Source organism: Colius striatus, chromosome 6 (genome assembly GCF_028858725.1).
Source record: "Colius striatus isolate bColStr4 chromosome 6, bColStr4.1.hap1, whole genome shotgun sequence".
Classification (NCBI taxonomy): Eukaryota; Metazoa; Chordata; class Aves; order Coliiformes; family Coliidae; genus Colius; species Colius striatus.
Window position 1 is genome coordinate 25,476,727 of NC_084764.1, and position 21,407 is coordinate 25,498,133.

General features: G+C 56.2%; 1 protein-coding gene across 3 annotated transcripts in view; it reads left to right on the forward strand.

Moving 5' to 3' along the window:
• The window catches only part of TMEM63C (transmembrane protein 63C), a 30,688-nt gene extending 10,063 nt beyond the window's left edge, over positions 1-20,625 (forward strand). For 2 of the 3 annotated variants that reach the window (XM_061998583.1, XM_061998582.1), the window contains exons 2-24: positions 7,942-8,056; positions 8,162-8,523; positions 8,901-8,980; positions 10,001-10,088; positions 11,515-11,552; positions 11,813-11,955; positions 12,228-12,279; positions 12,671-12,779; positions 13,211-13,284; positions 13,389-13,469; positions 13,579-13,699; positions 13,808-13,941; positions 14,140-14,262; positions 14,793-14,946; positions 15,523-15,629; positions 16,287-16,373; positions 16,866-16,931; positions 17,048-17,210; positions 17,403-17,508; positions 17,687-17,854; positions 18,131-18,246; positions 18,405-18,476; positions 18,558-20,625. In XM_061998583.1, coding sequence (XP_061854567.1) covers positions 8,338-8,523; positions 8,901-8,980; positions 10,001-10,088; positions 11,515-11,552; positions 11,813-11,955; positions 12,228-12,279; positions 12,671-12,779; positions 13,211-13,284; positions 13,389-13,469; positions 13,579-13,699; positions 13,808-13,941; positions 14,140-14,262; positions 14,793-14,946; positions 15,523-15,629; positions 16,287-16,373; positions 16,866-16,931; positions 17,048-17,210; positions 17,403-17,508; positions 17,687-17,854; positions 18,131-18,246; positions 18,405-18,476; positions 18,558-18,770 — 2,481 coding nt within the window. In that variant the 5' untranslated portion in view covers positions 7,942-8,056; positions 8,162-8,337 and the 3' untranslated portion in view covers positions 18,771-20,625. The remainder of the gene's footprint in view (positions 1-7,941; positions 8,057-8,161; positions 8,524-8,900; positions 8,981-10,000; positions 10,089-11,514; positions 11,553-11,812; positions 11,956-12,227; positions 12,280-12,670; positions 12,780-13,210; positions 13,285-13,388; positions 13,470-13,578; positions 13,700-13,807; positions 13,942-14,139; positions 14,263-14,792; positions 14,947-15,522; positions 15,630-16,286; positions 16,374-16,865; positions 16,932-17,047; positions 17,211-17,402; positions 17,509-17,686; positions 17,855-18,130; positions 18,247-18,404; positions 18,477-18,557) is intronic. The other variant, XM_061998584.1, reaches the window with a different exon arrangement.
• Positions 20,626-21,407: the final 782 nt, after the last annotated feature.

Sequence of the window (21,407 nt, forward strand, 5' to 3'; positions counted from 1 at the left end):
GCTTACAGGAGGCCCTGTGTCCCCCAGCATGCCATGCCATGCTGTGCCATGCCATGCCACGCTATGTCATCCCGGCCAGGCAGGATGCCGGGCTGCAAAGCTGCAAGTTTGCCTGCTTCAAGCAGCGTGGTGTTGGGCTTTCTGGTGCACATCGCCCTCATGCACAGCATCTCCTGGCCAGTCTTCCCCTTCCCTCTGCCCTGGGTGAGGCTCCCTCCACTCACTGCTGACGGCTGAGCTGCTGCTCCTGTGGTTGGCAGCCTGTCTGCAGCAGGTGGCTTTATAAAAGGCAGCAGATAAACCTCCCACTTTCCTCTCCACCTCCCACAGCTCCCTGCTCCCCAAACAGTGGAAGGGACTTGGGGGGAAAAAGCTGTCTTTTTCCCTCTCTTCATCCTGCCCTTTCCCCCGTGTGCAGGGACCACAGTGCTCCTGGCACCTGTGGCACTAAGATGGCTGTGATCTGCAGTGACAGCTTCAAGCTGCCCCCCAACCACAGCACAGCTACTCCTGATTTCCATATAGGTTTCTATGAGGGAGTGTTTTTCCCAGCAGAGGTAGCACTTTACTTCACAGAGGCCTTAAAATCTTCCTCTGTCTGAGCACAACTACCTGGGTGGAGGAAGAAGCAGTGTGCCTGTAAATGCCGGATATGCTGCCACCATCACAGCCTTGCTGATAGGTGCTTTGCTTGGCCTTTGATGCCAAATGGGAGCTGGCTCCTGCTTGTGGGCAATGCAGGGGTGCTCTTTGCAGAGAAGCTCAAGCCCTTCCTTAAGGCTGGCTGCTGCTGTGGCCTTCAGTCATGCAGGCAGTAGGGGCTGTCCTCAACGGCAGGTTAATTGCAAGCACAAGGGTTCCTTGGGGGGTTGTCAACAGCATTCAGCATCCCAGCTCACAGCAGGACCTGGTGGTACCAGGGAGTCTCTATAATGTTTTCCTGAATGCATGTGTGTGTGCATGTGTGTATGTTAAGTGAGAGCCCCGGGATGACTCCCTGCTCCTTTTGCACTTGTCAGCACCCTGGGTATCCATCCCCAGCTTTTTCATAGAAAAGTTTGGGTTGGAAGAGACCTTTAAAGGTCATCTAGTCCAACCTCCCATGCCATGGGCAGGGACATAGAATCATAGAATCATAGAATGGTAGGGGTTGGAAGGGACCTTTAGAGATCATCTAGTCCAACCCCCCTGCAGAAGCAGGTTCACCTGGATCAGATCACATCAGGACAACTTCAACTAGATCAGGTTACTCAAAGCCCCATCCAGCCTGACCTTGAATGTTTTCAGGGATGGGGCTCAGTCTTTCCTCTCTGGGCAGCCTGTGCCAGTGTTTTACCACCCTCATCCTAAAAGAATTTCTTCTGTCTAGTCTGAATCTACCTTCTTTGAGTCTACAACCATTGCCCCTTGTCCTGTCACTGCAGGCCCTGTTAAAATGCTTGTCCTCATCTTTATGATAAGCCTTCTTTCCTGGCTCTCTGTTCCAAGCCATGGCCCAGCAGCCTGGGCTGGGGCTGGCCCAGGCAGCCCTTTGTGCTGAAGAGGCTTGATGTAAGCGTTATCAGAGGATGAGGGTACACAGTGCAGAATGGGAATGGGCCCCTCATGTTCGCTTATGTTTGCTTGGTGGTTTGTGCACACAAAGTGCAGCGTGAGGGGCTGAGCACACTGTGTGCACAGCAGGATATTGAAATAAAAACCAAACACAGGCTGGAGGCAGCCTGCAGTGGCAACTGAGATGTGGTGAAAAGGGCTGGGTGTGGAACCAATACATTCAGTTCAGGTTCGGCAGGTGCTGACTCCAGCAGCCACTGACTCGCACATGTGTGGAGGAAGTGTTGGAGAAGAGCTGTGGCCTCTCATGTGTGCTGATCCACAGCCACGGGCTCTTGGTTGCCTGAGGTTTGGTTTTGTTCTGGTGCTGAGGAGTTCTGCAGTGAGTCAGTGCTGCCCTGCATGGGCCACAGCAGCTCTCTATGGGATGAGGCTTGTGCAGGTGGCTGCCACACCACAGAGGGAGGCTACACATGTCATCCTGCAGAGAAGCTTGTGGTGGGCTGGGATGCCTTCTCATTCAAAAACCTCATACATGGAGCTTAATCTGTCCTAGTGCAAAAACGTGGCCACCACTGGTCTGCACAGTGGTGCCAGGGAAGCAGGGGAGGGCAGGGAGCTGAGGGCAATGCGGCAATGCAGGGGGACGTGGCAGGGGAGGGATTTGCTCTCAAATGCTGTGCTGGTGTCAGGTGAGCCTCTAGGGCAGCATGACCCTGCGCAGGGTTTGCTGAAGGTGGTGGCAACCTGACACTCGTAAGAGCAGAAAAGCTTGCTTGGCTCCCCATAGTGGGGTCACAGTCTCACCATTCTGGTGGGCTGTGGTGTTTAGATGGCCACTGTTGATGGGGCAGGTTGTGAGTGGTGGCTGAGGAGAGCAGGGAGTACACATGTTTTCTGCCCCAGGAATAGACATCTCTTCCCTCATCTACTTGCCTGTGTGGTTCCATCTGCTCTGTGCTCGTGCCCCTCGGGGATGGATGTGGCCCGTGGCATGGCTGTTCTCCTGTGCACCGAGCTACAGGGATGAGGAGGTCACCGTGCTCCTTGATGCTGGGGTGGGCATTGAACTCAGCACAGGTGTCAATGAGCCTTTTGCCAGGCTTAGGTGGTTTGTTTGCCACGCTGAGTCAGTGTCAGTGGCTTGGGTTTCCTGGGCTCCCCATCTCTGCAGTCCCCCCAGGTCAATCACTGCAGTCCCACAAGGACAGACACTGGAGCTTCACCTTCCTGCCCAGTCTGGGACACACCAGGGCATAAACCTCACCTTCCCCTTACAGTGATCCTCATTTTCCCCTCCTGCAGCCTGCCCATGTCTCCTGGAGGAAGGAGGATGCAGAGGCAGATAGGTAACAGGGATGTTTAGTTTCTAGGAGATGCAGCCTGGCTGCTCAGCCTGGCTTCTCTGCTGGCTTCGTGTGGCCACACACAGCTCCTTCAGCAGCCCTGTGCCCCAGCTACCCACCTACCAGCTGAAACAAGTAACCCCCGTGCTTCCTAGGAGCCTGGCTCGGTCATCTGAGCCCTCCCGAGGCTTTGTTTTGGTGCTTTGCTCCTCCAGCAGTCTGTGAATCCTCTAGCAATGATTTTGCTGGCAGGGTGCTTCAAGGGAAAGGGAAATTTTGAAAAATTGCATTCACATAAAAGCTATGCCTTATTTTTAATTGGGAATCCGGTTCTCTGGATTAGTGCCCACCCAACTGGAGAGAAGCAGCATATGCTGGTACATCAACAAAACAAACAGGGCACTGAATATTCAAGGCAAGCCTTACACACTGGAAGTGCTTCATATAAATTACCCAGCAAATGGGTAAGCCTCATACATCCACTGCCCATTCACAGCCATTGCAAAGAGGAGAAAGAAGCATTGCCTTTCTTTACTGCTTTTTGTGTTTTCTAACCCTATTTTAGTATCTTTCCTCTAGGTAAGGCATAGATTGAGTAGATCATATGTTGTGATTTCTGCCTCTGTGTTAGTACTTCATTTTCCCAGCTGCAGTCTCGTCGACTCCTGCGCTTCTTGACTTGCCCATTGCTGTTGCTTCTCCAGGACAGCGGCTGCTCTGTCTGTGGCTGGCATCTGGAGGCCCAGGTTCATGAACAGGAAGCTCTCCCAACACCTTCTAGACTTGAGGGTACCCACCCAGCTCTGTTATTTGCAGCAATATTTCCTCCTCTGGCCCTTAAAGATCAGCAAAAGCACAGTAGCGGTGGCGTAGCTTGGAACAGGGTTGGTCTGGTGGTGCTCTGGGGTGTGTTTGGCCTTTAAGATACAACTGCAGAGTGCTAAAACCAGAATATTGCAAAATGCTGAATTACCTCATGTATCTGGGGTTTTAACAGTGACTTTAACTCTGACCTACAGTGCCAATGTGATCTCTCACTCTTTATACCAAGTAAGGTATCTTCTCCAGTTGGAGGAAGGTTGAACACGTCCTACGTGTCTGAATTCAAGCTGTTCCTGGTGCATGTGAAATCTCCTCTCACCGTTTCTGCTGCGTGTGCTGTTCCCAGAACATTTACATCATTTACTTTTAGTTGGTTGTTCCCAATGGTTATTTTAATGGTAACACTGCAGCTATATAATTTGCATAAGCTTTTCTAAGAGCAGCACTGTAAAAAGTGAGATTAGCTGGAACAAGCGGTCTGGAAAAGTACCGGTTTCAATATTTGGAGGTGGGTGTCCATGGGTATCTGAGGGTGAAGGGACCAAGTAAAAGGTAGGAAAATGAACTTGAGATCAGCTTCAGAGGAGCTGTGATATGCTGCAAAGGCAACATTACAGGCCTGAGTGTGACGTGATCGCTCCTTTGGGCACCAGAGCTGGTGATGCATAAGAGAGGGGACAGAGCTAGATTGGTGGCTGCAGGTGTCTTCTGCTCTTGAAATTTCCCTGTGCAGTGAGACTGGCATTGAAACAGCAATGCTGGGCGGCCAGACAGGAACCAGTTAGGCTGAGTGGGGGAAGGCTTGCATTTGGGAGGCTTGTGAGCAGGAAAGCTTGGAGCAGGAGATACTAGCACCGTCTCTAGGAGGAACCCATTGCTTTTGGCCATCAGGAGCAAAATATCTGCTACTGGGGGAAGAGAGCAGCAACAGGGACTTGATAGGGAAAGACAACTCGTACTGATCCCTGTGAAAAATCCTCCTCACCCCACCATCCTCCAGCAGGATGTTCCTCCTACGAGTGTGAAGATAGTGCCTAGAAACAAGCTGCAGGCTCTTATTGCTGGGTAGTGGAGTAGTGGTGGTGGAGAAGGTACTCAAGGGTTGCTACGAGTCTCCTTGTTTATTTACTGAAGGTCCAACAGCTCCCTCGGTCAGAGACACACTCTCCTTGTTAACAAAAAGGCGATGAATTATTTAGCAACTGAAAATGCCAGATGGCGATGGCTCTGCTGCTTGCAGGAGGAGGGGAGGGAGACGTGCACGTGGGGAGAACAGATTGAAAGCATCTCTGTAGGAAACGGCTGACCCCAGGCAGAGGTCCTGGTTGCCCCAGTGGTTTCAGGGCCACCTGATGGCAAGCACAAGGCAGGCAAGCCAGGGCAAACAGCTGCTGCTTGCTACAGTGGCCCTCTCCTTTCCCACTCATCTCCCCTTGTTGGACTTTCCTTTTCAGGGGTTGTTATCTTGATGGGGCCATGCTGTGCCTCAAAGTATCAGCCTCCCAACCCTGTCTGGGAAGGAGTCCACAACTGAGGGCACTACAGGGAGGTTTTACCAAGCCATCCCTTGCTTCACACCTGGCTGCAAGGGTGGTACTTCACCCCCAAGGACTCACTGTGTTGCCCTTTGTAGCAGTATCAGCATATGTCAGGTGACCTGGCAGTTCTTGTGGGAGCCATGTTAATGCTCAGCTGTCCCAGCTTGGGCTGTGATGTCTCCAGACACCATGGACTGGCCAGATCAATGTGTACATGGTTAGGGACCTCCAAGGAGAACTGAAGATGCTGTAGGCAACGTGGACAGAGTTGTAGCAGACACCAAAGCCCATGCGCAGGTGACACAGCACCATATGCATAGGAAGAGGGACTGCCATGCATCTGCCTGTCCTGGGGATCTTAGTGTCTGTAGTTCAGCAGCTTCTGACATCTCTTTGAGGTATCTATGCAGACAACAAGATGACAGCCTAAGCCTGGAGTGGAATGAGCCTCGGGTTCTGCTGGGCTCATAGCCTTGGTTCCAAGTATTCCACACACTCTTTGGCCCCAGTGGAGATTTGTCTTTGGACAGGAATTTATGCTTCAGAAATTAAGAAAATAGCAAGTTACCATCTGTCTGTTTAGTTTGGAAGCTGCAGGCACCAAGAGTAGTTCTTGAGTTCCTCAACTCTCTTGAGAGCTTGGGTTGAGAATCCCTTGAGAATCCCTGGTGTTCACCTGATTTGTGAGGCTGCCAGAGGCTGGGTTTTTTTGCTCAGCTCTGGGTTTGAAAATGTCACTCTTCCTCAGTCTTTCCCTGGACAAGGAGATTGAAGAGAGTCAGTGTCTCAGGCATGTAACCTATGTCAGCTGCTGTTCCAGCATCCCCATCCTACCTGTTCTGCTCAGCTGCAGGGTAGATGTGTCTGGGCTCCTCAGGAGCTTTAGGACAGGACCAGTGTCCTCAAGTAGGAAGCTGTATTGTCAGAGAGAGAGGCTGAGGCTACAGCAGTGCACATAAAACCAGGTGCTGCTGTAGTTTCCCATCTGTCACAATGACGCAGCAAAAGGAAATGTTTCTCAACAAAAGCAAATCTATGTAACACTCAAGAAGATCTCCTTTCTAAGCTAAGGCATTCTGTGCAAGCTCTTTGCTTACCAAGGGCCTCTCAATCAGGTTTTGTTTGATGCTGAAGGAGAGATGATCCTGTTTGGTCTTGATGGTAAAAAATGCCATAAATATTTTGCATCTCCAGGTCCCTGGAGGTGCTGTCTGTCTTTCTTTGCATCCTCCTCCTCCATTACTTGAGCAGACAATGGCTCCCGCTCCTCTTCCTTCATCCTGTCCATGTGGACTGTGAGCATCATGCAGCAGGGATCAGCTGTCGCTGGGTGACTGCAGGGGCTGCAGCAGGGTCCCAGTTGTGGCTGGAATATAGATAAAGAGGAGGGAGAGAATCAATGTCCAGTGGCTTGAATACAAAACTCAAGCATGCTGAGGTTTCATGTGGCCTTTGCACTGGCCACAGTACATTGGTCACAATACGCTGGTCACAATACACTCTGCTCAGCTTGTCTACAGGCAAGTCACTCATATAACTCCTTATAAGCTTCAGCTAGGCCAGAAGATATTCTTGTCCCTGAGAACAGGAATGTAGGAATATGTGGTTGGAAAGGCCCCCTTGGAAGTCATCTGATACAAGCTCTTGCTCAGGACCAGTCCAAATGCCAAATTGTATTTGGTTGCCCAAGGTCTTCAAAGACAATGCTGCTTTGTCTATCTGTTCCCCCTCATGCCAGTAACCTCAGTGTTCCCCTAAGCAGGGTCTTCAGCCCTCTGGGTTTAAATCTACCTAAAAAGTACTAGACATTCTAACTCTGTGCCTTTTTGGAAGAGACATTAGGGACCCAACCTGGTTGTCGTTTTGAACCGCCTCCCTCTCCGCAACAACCTATTAATAGACTATTGTGAGAGCACACTGAAGACCTTCTATTGATCCAGGATGCCTGTCACCCTGATAATGTGGTTGGTCTCAACACAGTCATAGCTGTCCTCCTCCGGAGGCCACACAGCTCTCCAGGCACTGAAAGCAGTCGGTGAAAGCTACTGGTAGGGCCCCCAAGGCATGGAGATGTGGCAGACCACGAGGAGAGGAGACTCTGTCCCTGTTGTCTGCACTCTGTGTGTGTTAGCCTTTGCTGTGCTGATTCCCTCTCCTGCCCTTCTGGTGAGTGCAGTGGCTTTTCAGCACCATCTTGGCACATAGATCTGTGGCATCCACATGAGTAACAGCCATGCTGGCTGCTGTTCAGTGCGTGTTCTCAGGGGTCCTAAGCACTGCAGCTTTCGAGACGATCCTCTGCCACCTAAAGCATGGCAGTAGGAAAGGTTTTTGAGACAAGCCATGATCCTGGCTATTAGTGGCCTTTAATTGTTTCCTAGTAGTGAGAACTGTAGTCTGTGGTATCATCTCCTGGGGAAGTGACTGGAAGCGTATCATTTAAGGTTTTGAGAATCTGATTCTTCTAAAGACTCCAAGATATCTTTGAAGATGCAATTCTGCTTTGGTGGAAAAATGGAAAGGAGGTCCCACGACTCCTGAGTCACACAGATCATGATACTGGAAGAGAAAGGAGGGCTTAGGGACGTTCCACATGCAGCAGATATCTGGCAGTGGGGAGCAAAGTGAGTGCAGCCCCAGCAGCCCAGTTGTATTAGCATCATCATTGTTCTTTTTCTCAGAAACTCAAGCAACTGTTTCGTCTCCTTGTTCCTGCCTGCTGACTTCACCGGGGTGGCCATGACTCAACCCAGCTTCCAGGACTGAGGGACAAAGGTGGTGAGAAACTCCTCGCAGGTATGACAGAGACAGGCAAATGACGTGGGGTTTAATGGGACAAGGAAAGGGTATAAGGTGCCTGAGAGATTTCTGTAGCAACACTCCCTGCCCTGTGCCTCACAGCTCTTAGCTGGGAGAGAGTGGAACTGAGGAAGCTCCAAGGCCACCAGCTGCTCCTACTTGAGTTCCTCAGACCTCACTGGAAGGCCTAAGGGCCGTGGCCCCTTTTCAAGCAAAGGCATCTCCATCCGCAGCTCTGCCGTGTGCGGCAGGGTGAGTCCCCGCCGGTGAGAGCCGCGATGGAGAGCGTGTACCTGGCAGAGGCAGCCGACCCCGCCTCGCTGGATGCGCTGGGGCTGCCGGGCAGCCCAGCCAACGGCACAGAGGAGCAGTGCTTCAGCGCCCGCGCCCACAGCACTGTCCTGGAGGGGCTGCCCTTCGGCGGTGTGCCCACCGTGCTCGCCATCAACTTCATCCTCTGGCTGGTGAGTGGGCCGGGTGGGTGCCGTGTCTGCAGCCCCAGCCCTGTGTCAGAGGCTGGCTGTGAGCGCAGGCACGTGGGCGCGTTGCGGGTGGGCCGACAGCTACGGGTGAGGGCGGCCTGCCTGTTGCTGCGGCTGGCTGATGGACTGGGGAACGGGGCTGTGTGCAGAGGAACCAGGTCTTTGCCCACATCATGGCGGGCAGCAGGTGGCACTTGGGCAGCAGTGGTGAGATCACAGAGCAGGAGCAGTTTGGCTTCAGGCAAGAGTTTTCCACAAGCTTGGGCTCGTCAGCAAGAAAACGGAAAGATGGGCTGCGAAGAGACCCCAGGGGGCAAGACTCTGTGGCAAAACCTTTGACCTCTCCTTTCTCCTTCCAGCTTCTCCTCCTGGTCTTCTCCTGCCTTCGGAAAGCAGCTTGGGACTATGGGCGCCTGGCGCTGCTGATGGACAATGACAGGTGAGTAGGATGCGAGGCCGGCATTGGTGGTGGCTCCAGCCTCTCCTCGTCCTGGCAGGAAGGCCAGCACTGTGGAGTGCCCAGGGAGAAATTCAGCAGCTGTTCCTGTCTGCTGCAAGGAGCTGAAAAGCCTGGGCCAGCTTTGATTCCCTCTTGCAGGCACCATCTGGTGACAGTGTCCTCTCTGCCCGAGAGGACAGAGGCCTAAGAGCTGCTTTCAAGTGGGTACTGAGCTGCTACCTCTCCCCCTGTGCTCCCTTCCGATGAGCAGAGCTGGCCAGAGGAGGAGGCAGAGGGAGACATGCAGCAGTGACACTGTTCCTCATGTCACTAGGGCAGCTTGCCTGGCCCATCCTTTGAGCTAGATGCACAGTCCCACAAAAAATGCTGGTGTTCTGGTGAAAATGAAGCCCAGAACAGATTGCCAGGACAAACACAGCTCAACTTGGGCAGCAGAGCATCTTTCCTCGTGCAGGCGGGTGCACACAGGAGAGGTCTCTGTGAGGCTGGGCAGCCTGCAAGAGCAAACTCTCTAAAAGACCCTCTCCTGCCTTTCCCCCTTTCCAGCTCCTCTTGGCTTTGGGTTCTGGGGCTGAGTCTGGTGGTGAACAGGTGATGTTTTATTAGGGAGATCAAAGGGGCAATCAGGACTCAAAACACAAGCTCTAATTACATTCCTTTTTACTGTAATACCATTTGAGAGGGCTGAAACCAGTGGAATAGAAAGAAATCTGTTTCAGCAGTCCCTTGTCCTGGAGCTAAGGCCATTTCTCCATGAGTCACTGCACTGTGGGGTACCAGGTCCACAGAGAAGCTGCTGGGACTTACCAGCACAGAGGCAGTGAGATTCAGCTCCTGCCCTGAGCCCTGTGGTAGTCACTGGTCTAGTGCAGCATGAAGGGCAAGGGCAGGAATTTTTCAGGCTGCTGTCCTAAGAGAAGCTTCTCTGGGGGTACTCATGCTCTCCCATCTGCTGCTTCTCTCCTGGCTCACCCCTCCCCTCCTCCCCTCTCTGCAAAGTTTGACGTCGCTTTTCTACGGAGAGCAGAGTGAGAAGGAGAAGTCCCCATCGGAGAGCAGCCCCTTGGATGCTGACAACAAGGATGTGGTGAGTGCCAGCAGCCATAACAGCAGGAGCCCAGGCTGGCCTCATCCTGGCCCAATCTGCCTTGTTCTTCACCGGAATTCTAGGGTAGAAGTTAAATGGGAGAAATTAAACCCTCCAGCACTGGTTTTCCTGCTTAACACCCTTTAGTAGACAGGTGTTCCTGGGAAGGCTAGAATGTCCTGGCTTCTTTTGAGGCATCTACTTTGAACAGCGGCTTGGAGGGGATGCCCCTGAAAGCGTCTCCCAGCTGCATGTCTGTGCCTACCAGCTGAAGGGGTGCATAGCCAGAGCCTGGCCACAGTGGGACAGAGTGCCCTGGGTCACACCTCCACCTCTGCCAGCATGAGGGCTGGGGAGCTTTAAAGGCATCTTTTGTTTCTCTCTGTTACACCAGGCACAGTGCAGGTGTTGCTGGAAACTAGCACAGGTGGACACGTTTGCCGTTTCTTCCTCTTTTTTTGGCAGCAAAAGCTTAAAGATCAGTCAGTGGTGTGACTATGAAAAAAGGATATGACTTCTGAAGAAAAACTAGGCAGGAAAGGTAAAGAAGCAAAATCCTTGCAGGTGGCAAGAAGCCTTTTTAAAGGCTTGGTACTGGATGCTCTGGGCAAATGTATATTGCTCATCAAAAAAATAAGTAAGAAAGACCACAGGGAAAGCCAGCATGGCTAAGGAGCAGATTAAGGGAGATTATAAGAAGTGAAAAGACATCCTTTATAAAGTCAAGCTGTTCCCAAATGAGGAAGATGTAAACTCTGCCAGGTTAGACATAAGTACAGTAAGTGGGGGAGAAGAGTGGTTTGGAGGAGAAATTTGTAGAGAGCATAAAAGCAAGTACTAGATTTTTCTTCACACATCAGGAACAGGAAACTTGCCAGCAGGTTTGTAGGGCTGATAGATGTTGAAGATAGAAAATGCTTGCTAGGGAAGGTAAGAATGTGGCAGGAGAGCTAAATAAAGTTTTGGTGCCTATATCCAGTGAGGTCCAGCTTGCCCAAATTCCTGCCTGGGAGCCCTTCTCTGTGGGGAAGCACTGAACCATCCCTCCAGCAGTCAAATAATGAGTAGGAGAGAAAGACTCAAATATTGCATGTGCAGTGACAGGGAATCCAGCAGTGCCAGCTCAGCACTCGACAGCTGTCAAAAAAGGCCTGTTGTGTATTAGGGCCTATCAGGGCAGGGGCAGAGGAGGGAGCTGCTGCAAGCCAGGAGCCAGTGTGTTTCCTGAGGCTACTGCCTTTGCCAGTGCTGGTGACAAGGCAGTGGGCTGAGCATTGCATCGCTGGGCTGCCCCAGGCACTGCCTGCACTTGCTCAGCCCCCAGCTGCAGCACCACCTCCGTGTGTCTGCCCAGTACATGCCATGCCCCGGCTCCTCGCTGTGCAGATGGTCACCTCTGGCTCATCTTGACTCTTTTTCCTTCCAGGGATTCTGCTCCTGGCTCATTTCTATCTACCAGATGAAGTAAGTGTGTGTCCTTGTCATCACCACCGCTGCCCACCCCTGGGTAGCTGGTGCTCAACCTCTTCTGGTAGGAGCTGGTCCTGGAATGGGATGGTAGTCTGAGGGCTGCCTCTGTCCCTCCCCTCTGTGCCCCAATCCCACATGCCACATGATGCCTTGAGTGGGTGTGGGCTGTGTGAGGCCACAGCAGCCCGTGTCCCTGGGGCAGGGGGTGGTGGGGAAGCACCACCAGCACTCACCCCCACCCACCTCTCCCCCAGGGACGAGGAGATTCAGAGCAAGTGTGGGATTGACGCCACGACCTACCTCTCCTTCCAGCGGCACCTCCTGGTCCTGCTGATGCTGGTCTGCGTGCTCTCCGTGGCTGTCATCCTGCCAGTCAACTTCTCTGGGGACCTTCTGGGTAGGTGCTTCCACAGGCACGGGATGACTCAGCCTGGGGCAAGCACTGTGCTGCCAGGACAGAGGGCAGCAGAACCTCTCTGTCATGAGCCCCCCGTGTGAGCAGGAACCGGCCATCAGCTGTGGGACAGAGCAATGCAAGAGACAGGGGCATAGTGGGGACCTGGGAGATGAAACGGAAGGAGCAAAGTGCAGAGCCAGTAACCCTGTGAGCAGGGACATGCACGCTGCACTGGGTTCCCTTGACTTCCCACTTCTCCTGTTCACCCACAGGACACAATCCTACCTACTTCGGCCGGACAACCATCGCCAACATCCCGACACAGTACGTGGCTCCCGCGTGCGGGGGGTGGGTGCTGCTGCTGTGCCAGGCACTGCCAGGAGCACCCAGGCACGGAGTTCACCTCAGCCCCATGCCCAGACTGCGGCAGGTCCGTGTGAGCGGCTCGCGCTGGCAGCAGCCCCTGTGCCTGCCTGCACTCCACCGGCACCGCCTGCTGCACCCCGCTGACAGCAGAGTGATGGCTCTGGAGGCGCTAGGCGGCCTCACAGCCAACCCCCTGGCTGCTGCCCCTCTCGCCCTCGGGGTGGGAGCCTGGCAGCCAGCTCAAGAAGGTGCTGCTGGGCAGGGGGTGGGCTGTGGGTGAGATGCTGGGCTGGGTCGCATGCCAAGTGCCTGCCACAGCCTTCCCTGGGCCACTCTTCTCCTCCTCCAGGGACCGTCTCCTGTGGCTGCACAGCATCTTCGCCCTCATCTATTTTGTCCTCACCATACTCTGCATGGCTCACCACTCCGTCCACCTTGAATACAGAGAGAATGAGAAGGTTAGCAACCACCGCCCCTCCAGCCCTGCCTTGTTCAGGGCTAATGGACAGCTTTGTGCCTTGCGGAAAGGATAGTCCCAGTACATAGGGAGAGCTTTAGAAAGAGCTTGGAACTGTGCAAGCAGGGAAAAACATGGTTGATTTCCTCTAGCTTCTGGAGAGAGCCTGGGAAATACCTCTCTCTCTTGCTGTCTTGTCTCTTGAGATTGAAACTGTGCTGTGTCCATGTCTCTGGGAGGTGTCAGTGTCCAGCTGGGTCCCCTGGGTCTGGGAGGGAGCATTGAAGAGGTCTGTACTGAGCAGCCTCTGAGGTGGCAGCCGGTATTCCATCCCGCTCCTGCCTTCCCAGCAACTGGGCAAGGAGAGCAGCAGTGAGATGGCCCACAGACCCCCTGCCCATGCCTCCGCCTCTGCCCCTTCTCCTTCCCCAGGTCGCCCGGACACTGATGGTTACCCACATCCCCAGGGAAATCACAGACCCTTCCCTTATCATCAAGCATTTCCAGTGAGTAGCAGTGTGCTGCAGCCTCACCAGGCGGCCGGCAGGCAGGTGGCAGGGGCTGTCCCCGTCCCTCGGCTCCTGGTGTCACCGTGTCCCTGTGCCCGCAGCGAGGCTTATCCCAGCTGCACTGTCACCAACGTCCAGTTCTGCTTCGATGTGCGGAAGCTGATGAAGCTGGATGCAGAGAGGTGAGTGTGTGTCGGTCTCTGTCACCCCTCCTGCCCACCGTATGGAGGGAGCCAGTCTGTCTGTGTGCCGCTCCCTGAACGCCCCTCATGCTGATGGGCTTGCCGGCAGGCGCAAGGCAATGAAGGGCCGGCTGTACTTCACCACCAAGGCGCAGAAAGAGGGGAAGATCATGATCAAAACCCACCCTTGTGCCCGCATCTTCTGCTGCCGCTTCTGTGGCTTTGAGCAGGTAGGTGGGCACGGGCAGGGCCGCAGGCAGCGCGTCCCCATGGTGGGCGAGGCAGCCGGCCCCTGTGCCGACCTGGCGAGCTCGGCACGGCCCTGGCTGCTCCCACAGGTGGACGCTGAGCAGTACTACGGGGAGCTCGAGGAGAAGCTCACGGATGAGTTCAACGCTGAGCGCAACCGCATCACGCTCAAGCGGCTGGACATGGCCTTCGTCACCTTCCAAGACGAGCGGATGACAGCTGTGTGAGTTTCCCTCATGCGGCGGGCTTGGGGACGGCCCCTGGCTTGGTGGCCACCGCTGCTGGGGATCTGGGGCACTTTGCCAGGCAATAGGTCTGGCTCCTCTGTGCCTCTGCCATCTGTGGAGATGGCTGCTCTGCTGGGGCCATGGGGTCCTGAGCCCCAGGCCCTGTCCTGAGCCCTGTCTCCCTCCTGCTGCAGGATTTTGAAGGACTACAGCCACATGCACTGCCGCAGGCACCCACAGCAGTCCTCTGTCACCACCGTGGTCAAGTCCCACCACTGGGGCGTTCGCTATGCCCCTGCTCCCAGCGATATCATCTGGTGAACCACTGTGGCGGGATGGAGTGGGGATGGGGGATGAGCAGCTGAGGGAAACCTGTGGGCATACACACGGGGAGCCCAGGCCCGTAGCTATAGAGAGCCCATCTAGCTGTAGAGAACCCATGACTGTATCTATAGGGGACTTTCCCAGGGTAGCGGGGGCTGACAGTCTCTCCTGTGGCTGTGGCAGAAGTCAGCAGGGGTGACTGGGGTGATTACCTGGCAGGTGGCAGGGCTTGGACAGGTGAGGGTTGGGGTGATTGCCGGGCTCCGATTTCTCCAGCCCAACTCCAAAGCATCCTGGTGGTACAGGCACCCATTGCGGCCATTCTCTGCTCCTGGGGGCTCTGCAGCTGTCAGTGCAGCAGTCTGGGGATGGGGAGAGGGGGAGCTCAGAGCAATGGCTGACAGAGTGGTTGTTGCAGGTAGAGTGGTTGTTGGGAGGCAGAGCTTCAGAGAGTTGGGCCGGGAGGCCCAGGACACACGTTTTTGTCTCCACACCACGTCCAAGTTGTGCTTTCTTCTCACAGGGAGAATTTATCTGTCCGTGGCACGTCCTGGTGGGTGCAATTCATCCTCCTTAATATCTGCCTCTTCATCCTTCTCTTCTTCCTCACCACGCCAGCCATCATTGTCAACACTATGGACATGTTCAACGTCACGCACCCTGTTGAGAGCCTCAAGGTAGTCACTGGGGCCCCGTGCCAACTTTCCCAAAGGGTCTCCCATTTCCAGGCTTGCCCATGTCAGGGGAAAGGCACCAGCTTTACACTGGCCAAGAGATGAGCCACCACTGGGATGGGCATTGATGAGAGGCAAGGAGTGGTCATGCCCCTGATTGCCATCCATCCCCTTCTTGTTTTGTTTGCAATGGCGGAGTCCTGGGATACCCGTGCAAACCTAAGCTTTAGTGCTGGTGTCCATGGCGGAGGGCGCGTTGGTGTCCATGTGAGAGGAGAGGGGGTGGAAGAGGTCCAAGAGATGTTAGGAGCTGCCAGCAGCACGTTTCCTTCCTGCTTGTTGACCTGTGAGCTGTTAGGTGCTGAGGCCCAGAGCGTGCCCATGGTGCCTTTGGCTGGCCGCAAGCTCTTATCTCCTGAAACAAACACCCCTGCTCAGGGAGGAGATGCCCCAGCTTACCTGTTGCACACATCATCCTTTGTGTGTGCATCATCTCCCAGGAGGGCCAGGGAGCTCCCTCCAGCGTGGCTGAGCTCCAGCGGGCTCCTGAGAAGGTGTCTGGCATCTCTCCTCCTGCAGAACCCCATCATCACCCAGTTCTTCCCCACCCTGCTGCTCTGGGCCTTCTCCGTCTTCCTGCCCTTCATTGTCTACTACTCAGCGTTCTTTGAGTCACACTGGACGAGGTAACAGGGCCGTCCCTCACGCTTCCTGTGGCTGCCATGGGTGGGAGGACCCTCAGCAGCATGCATGGGACCCAGCCTGTGAGAGGCAGGCAGGCAGCAGCAGACCCTACTGAGCCCCATCCATGTTGCCTCCAAGTCTGTGCCCAAAAGTGCCGTTTCCTTGCCGTAAAAGGCAGGTAGAGCTGGTTTTAAGATGAAGAAGTTTGTGAAAGGGATGGTGTCATGGTGGACTGGCAGCAGCAGGGCATGGCCCTGACTCAAACATCATATCTGTACTCCCAGCCATCCGAGGTGGAGGCCTGAGTTCAGAATGGTCAAAGCCTCCTAGCAGAGGAAGCTCTTCTGCCCAGCTCTTACAACGTGCTCTCTGTGGCTTGAGGCTTCCAGCTGCCTTTTGTTGGATGTTGGGATGGTAGGAGAGGGCAGGGATGAAGGGTGTGAGAGGCTGGGAGGGCAAGAGCATTCACTTCAGCAGATTCCTCACGGTGACCTCCCCCAGGCTGGGAGAGGCCCCAGTAGATGCACAGATCAAATGCATGTGACATCTGAGGCTGGGAGTAGCTCCTTGGTGAAGAGCGAGACCCAGCACAGCCTCTGGCTACACCAGCTGCTCTGCCTCAGGAAACTGCAGTGTTCTATTGCCTCCTCACTCTGCAGGTCGAGTGAAAACCAGCTCACCATGCACAAGTGCTTCTTCTTCCTGGTGTTCATGGTCATCATCCTGCCCTCACTGGGGCTGAGCAGGTACGAGCTACCCTGCTGCACTGCTCTCCCTGTCGCTGACAGCCAGGAGAGCCTGAGCCCCTCACCTCCCACCAGCCAGCCCCAAAGGGCTGAGGGCCCACTGCCACCAGAACACAGCTGACTCTGGGGAGGAAAAGACTCAGTTAGCTGTGCCAAGCTGCTCCCTCCCAGATGGTCCTGGACAGGAAGCTTCCCTGAATAATGGAGCAGCCAGCTAGGCTGACCCACGGGTGCTGGTGGTGCCCTGCTTGGGGTCAGCCCTTCAGCAGACCCTGAAAGGATCAGGTCAGGTAGCCCCAGCTACCATCACCTTAACTGTCTGGGGTGTGAGTGCCCACACCTCCTGTTAGTCAGAAGGGGCTGCTCTGGAGGTGTAAGGTCCAGAGAGTCTCACCCACCCAGGACAGGGGAAAGCACATGCCCATTGGGTGCCCTCCATGTTGCTCCGTGTCTCCCCCTCTTTCTTAGCTGCCCCTCTTCTACCCCCTCCAGCCTGGACCTTTTTTTCCGCTGGCTCTTTGACACCCACTTTCTGGACGAGGCCGATGTCAAGTTTCAGTGAGTAGCAGGTTGCTCCGAGAGCCCCTGGCCCAGCAGGAGTGCCTGACGCCAGCCCATGAGGGCCGCCACGGCCGCCTGCCTGAGCATCCTCTCAGCTCTGTGTCTGTGGCTAGGTGTGTTTTCCTCCCGGACAACGGCGCTTTCTTCGTCAACTACGTGGTGACCTCCAGCCTGATCGGGACGGCCATGGAGCTGCTGCGCATCCCGGGGCTCCTTGTCTACACCGCCCGCCTCTGCTTTGCCAAGTCTGAGCCCGAGCGGCTCCACATCAAGCGGGTACGTGGCCCTGGTCACCTCTGAGCCCACGTGGCCCCCTGGCAAGGCAGGGGCACGCTCGCTGCAAACTTGGGCCGTCCTGGCCCTAGGGGAGGCTTGTGGGGACTTCTTCAGGTCTCGTGGGGGAAAACCGGGGGAAGTAATTGTGGGCCAGGGTGCAAAGGCAAGTGCAGCTTGCTGATTGTGCCCCAGAGCCAAGCCTACCAGTTCCAGTTTGGGCTGGAGTACGCCTGGACCTGCTGCATTTTCTCTGTCGTCATGACGTACAGCATCACCTGTCCCGTCATCGTCCCCTTCGGTGAGTACGACCCTGCCAACGCCCCGCTGCCCAGGCTGTGCAGGAGCAGCCGCGCCCAGCCACCACCAGCAGCCTCCTACAGGAAAGCACCCTGGCCGTTGTCCCCTGGGACTGCCCTGCTGTCCCTGCAACCTGTCCCCATCATCCTCCCATCCACTGTCCCCTCTCCTCCTGCCAGGGCTGCTCTACATGCTGCTCAAGCACATGGTTGACCGGTACAACATTTACTACGTGTACATCCCCACGAAGCTGAACCAGCGCCTCCACGTTGCTGCCATCAGCCAGGTCGTGGTGGCCCCCATCCTCTGCATGTTCTGGCTGCTCTTCTTCTCCGTCCTGCGCCTCGGTAGGGAGAGCTTGGGGCTGACCACACCGCTGCTGAGAGTCACAGCTGATGCTTGAGGGGAAAAGCTGCTGGTGTCACCCCTGAGTTGGGCATGGCATGGAGGGTGGGAAGAGGGATGGAGTGGGGAGGGTGTGATGGAGACCTGGCAGGTGAGGGAGGTTTCAGCTAACATTTTGCAAAGGAGTTTGAAAGCCTGTATGACCTAAAGCAGGCTCAGCTGGACATGCAGCAAGTCCTTGGAGGCTCATGTGCTGCCCCAGTGTCTCTGTGTTCTAGGTCCCACCCGCCCTGTCACCCTCTTCACCTTTGTGGTCCTCCTCTCCTGCATTGTCTTCTCCTTCTTTGGCCTCTGCCTGAAGAAGCTGCAGCCGCGGAAACCCTCCAGCTACCAGGTAAGCACAGGCAGTTGTTCCCTCTCTCATCCCACTGTATGGCCTCCTCACCTCTCTGGAGTCCGTTGGCTCTGGGCAGTCTGAGGTGGTGCCTGGTTGCCCCCCTGGCTTCAGCGGGGGACCCCCAAACCCGATGCCCTGGGCCTCCTTCTCCCTAGATGTCAGACCAGTCTGAAGGTGCCTTCAGTGATGTGGAGCGGAGCAGCGTTTCCTCCACCCCCAACTCCAACGTGAGTATCCCTCCCCAGCCCTGCCACGGCCACCCTGCCTCGCCACCCCGGGCCCTGACCCCCTGCTGCCCCCCGGGGCAGCTCTTTGTGGCCACCGTCCTGCAGGAGCCCGAGCTGAGCCTGACGCCGGCAGCCTCGCCGGCACACCAGTCCTACGGCACCATGGGCAACCACCTGGAGCCTGCGGAGGACGGGGAGGACGGGGGGCTGCAGAGCTTTGAGACAGAGCTGGAGACAGTGGAGGGCGAGTACCGGAGCGGCCCCGTGATGGAGAGCCAGGCCCGCTACCAGTGAGCATCCCCCTGCCGGGCCGAGGGCCGGCCCTGCTGAGAGCAGAGGGGCAAAACGGTGGCATCCCAGCACTGGGGGCCTGCCTTGCTGGCAGGGTGTGGGGACAGCAGGACTGATGTGAGGGAGTGAGGACCCCACTGCATGGGAGGCAGTGGGAGGCTCTGCCAGTCCCTCCCACTGCCTGGACTGGCTCAGCACCTCCCCACTATGCTCTCCCTGTCCCCACCTGCCTCTTCCAGTCCGTGTGGGGAAGAGGAGGTGTAGCAGTGTGGAGGGTAGAGGGTGTCTCTGAGAAGCCACGCTGTGAGAGGCAGCAGTGGTGCCCTGGCCCCTCTGTGAGGGGGAAGCAGCCCAGCCAGCTCAGACAAACGTGCCCACCGCCATGCTCCCCACAGGCCCTCAGTGTCGGGAGACGGCCACCCCTGCCCCTTGCCTGCTGCCTCCCCTGGGGCCAGCCATGCCGGGCCCCACTGCTGCCCCCAGGGCTTTGCCCATTGAGGCTCCTGGGAGTGCTGAGGTTGTGCTTTGGATGAGAAGATGAGTGCCTGGGGCTGCTCTCACAGCTGCCTGAGCACCAGGCACTGCCCAGAAGCAGTTATCCAAGCCCAAGCCCAACTTTTCCCCTCCCTCCCACCCACCTCATCCTTCCGCTGCTGCCTGCTGCACCATGTCTGTGTCCTTGGGCAAGACAAGAAAGGAGTGTGTTTAACGGCTGTGAGGGCAGCTCTTCATCCCACTCCCTGCCGCAGCATCACTGTTGTGCTCACGCTTTCCCTGGGTCTGACCATAGGACTCTGCATGGCTCCGTCCTCTTGCAACAGAAACTAGGGGGGGAGTGGGGGGGGTGGTGGCAGGGCTGGCAGGAGCCCAGCCTCCAGCTCCTGGCCCACTGCACCCTCCTCTGGTCACCAGCTGCAGCCATGCAATGCTCCTGTAGCAGCTGCACAGCCTCTCATGTGGGACTTGCTGTGGTCAGTGTAAATGCCCCGGCTCCTGCCTGGACAGCATCCCCGGGGCTTCCCTGCTCATCTGCAGCAACTGGGGAGGCTCCTGGGGATGAGGGCACGTCCTAGCCCTGCTGAGCCACTCTTCCTCCAGCCCAGACTGCCTGGGCATGCTGGCCTTGCTCTTGGCCCCACTGGCCTCGGAGCTGGTTTTCCTGCTCCCGGTTTTCCTACTGGCTTCAGAGCAATTCTAGCTGCCCTCCCAGGGCCACGCAGGGAGCAAAGGGATGCTGGTGCAGCAGTGCAGTGCCAGGGCTGCCGGCGTGGGGAGTGCCGCTGTACAAAGGCCCCACTTGGTGTCACTGGGGCCAGTGGGAGGCGGGGAGGGGACGGGACACAGTGTGCTGGTCTTGGTGTGTGTGGGTAAAATGCAGCCAGCCCGTGGGGCTGTTGGATTCAAGTGAACCCAGGACATCCCTGCAGAGCTGGTGGGTCTCAGTTTGGCCAGATAGTAGCCCTGTGGCCCCTACCCCACCCACATTCCTGCATGCTGGGGTGGTGGCTGCAGCACGCTAGTCCCTGAGCTGTTGCCCTGGGGGAGGCTTGAGCTCAGCTGCACCTTCTCAGCCCCAAAAAGCACCCTAGGAGGCTCAGGACACCTTGCCTGGGTGCTGCCGGGGCTGCCCACAGCTCAGCTGCTGCCCTCCCTGCCCGCTCAGGGGACAGTCCTGGCTGGAGCCGGGGGTGCTGGTGGGCTCTCTCCAGGTGGAAGCAAGTGCCTGCAAGCGGCACCGCGTCCTCGGGAGCTCGGGCTGCTGGTCCGATTGCCCTTGGCTGCCCCGCTGTAGGAATGTGCCAGAGGTCTGTACCTTCTTGTGATTTATTGCTATGACCGTGCCTTGAATAAAATGACTTCACCCAGCCACTGCCTGGCATCACCCCTGTGCGTCCTGCCTGCTGCCAGAACATGGCCACAAAAGTACGCTGGCCCTTGTCCCCCGACACCAGCCCTGCCCAGGTATGTTCTGCTGAGGCTTCAGGGCTGAGGATACCTCCCCACTTCCAGACACGCTGCCACCAGCCACAGCCCCCACAAACGACGACTCCAGCAAGCAGGCAAAAGCAACAAAACTGCGGGAGTGGGGAGCTGGCACAGCCCTTGGCATCATCCTTGACACTGGGGATGGAGTTCAGCCCCAAGAGTGGCATGTGCCTCCTCAGCCTGCCCTCTGCCAGTGCTTGCCCTGCAAGAAGGGATGGTTCAGGACACCAGCAGAGGGGCACATACTGCCTGGAAGGTCTGGCGCTTCTCTGGGACCACAGTAAGGAGTACGAGGAGCAGAGGGACCCTGCAAATGCTCCCAAAGCTGAACTGCCCACCAGCAAGTCCCTGGGAAGGGGTTAAACATTGTTTTGGGAGCCTGGCTCCAGGCTTTGAGCAGACAATGCTCTTTTGTACCTGCTTGAATGGTTTGCCTCTGGTTTGAGCAGGTGCCTTCTGGCCACTCCTCCAACAGCTCCCCTGGGCTGAGTCCTGCCCAGGCAGCCTGGCTTACAGCAGGGACAGCTTCGCCTTGGGTGAAAAAGTGGAACATTTAAAAACCCACTGTCCTCATCACACACCCTGCCCAGAGGTCCCCCACAGTTCATAACTGATGGTTAAAGGGGGCCACATGCAGGGCTTTGCTGGCAGCAG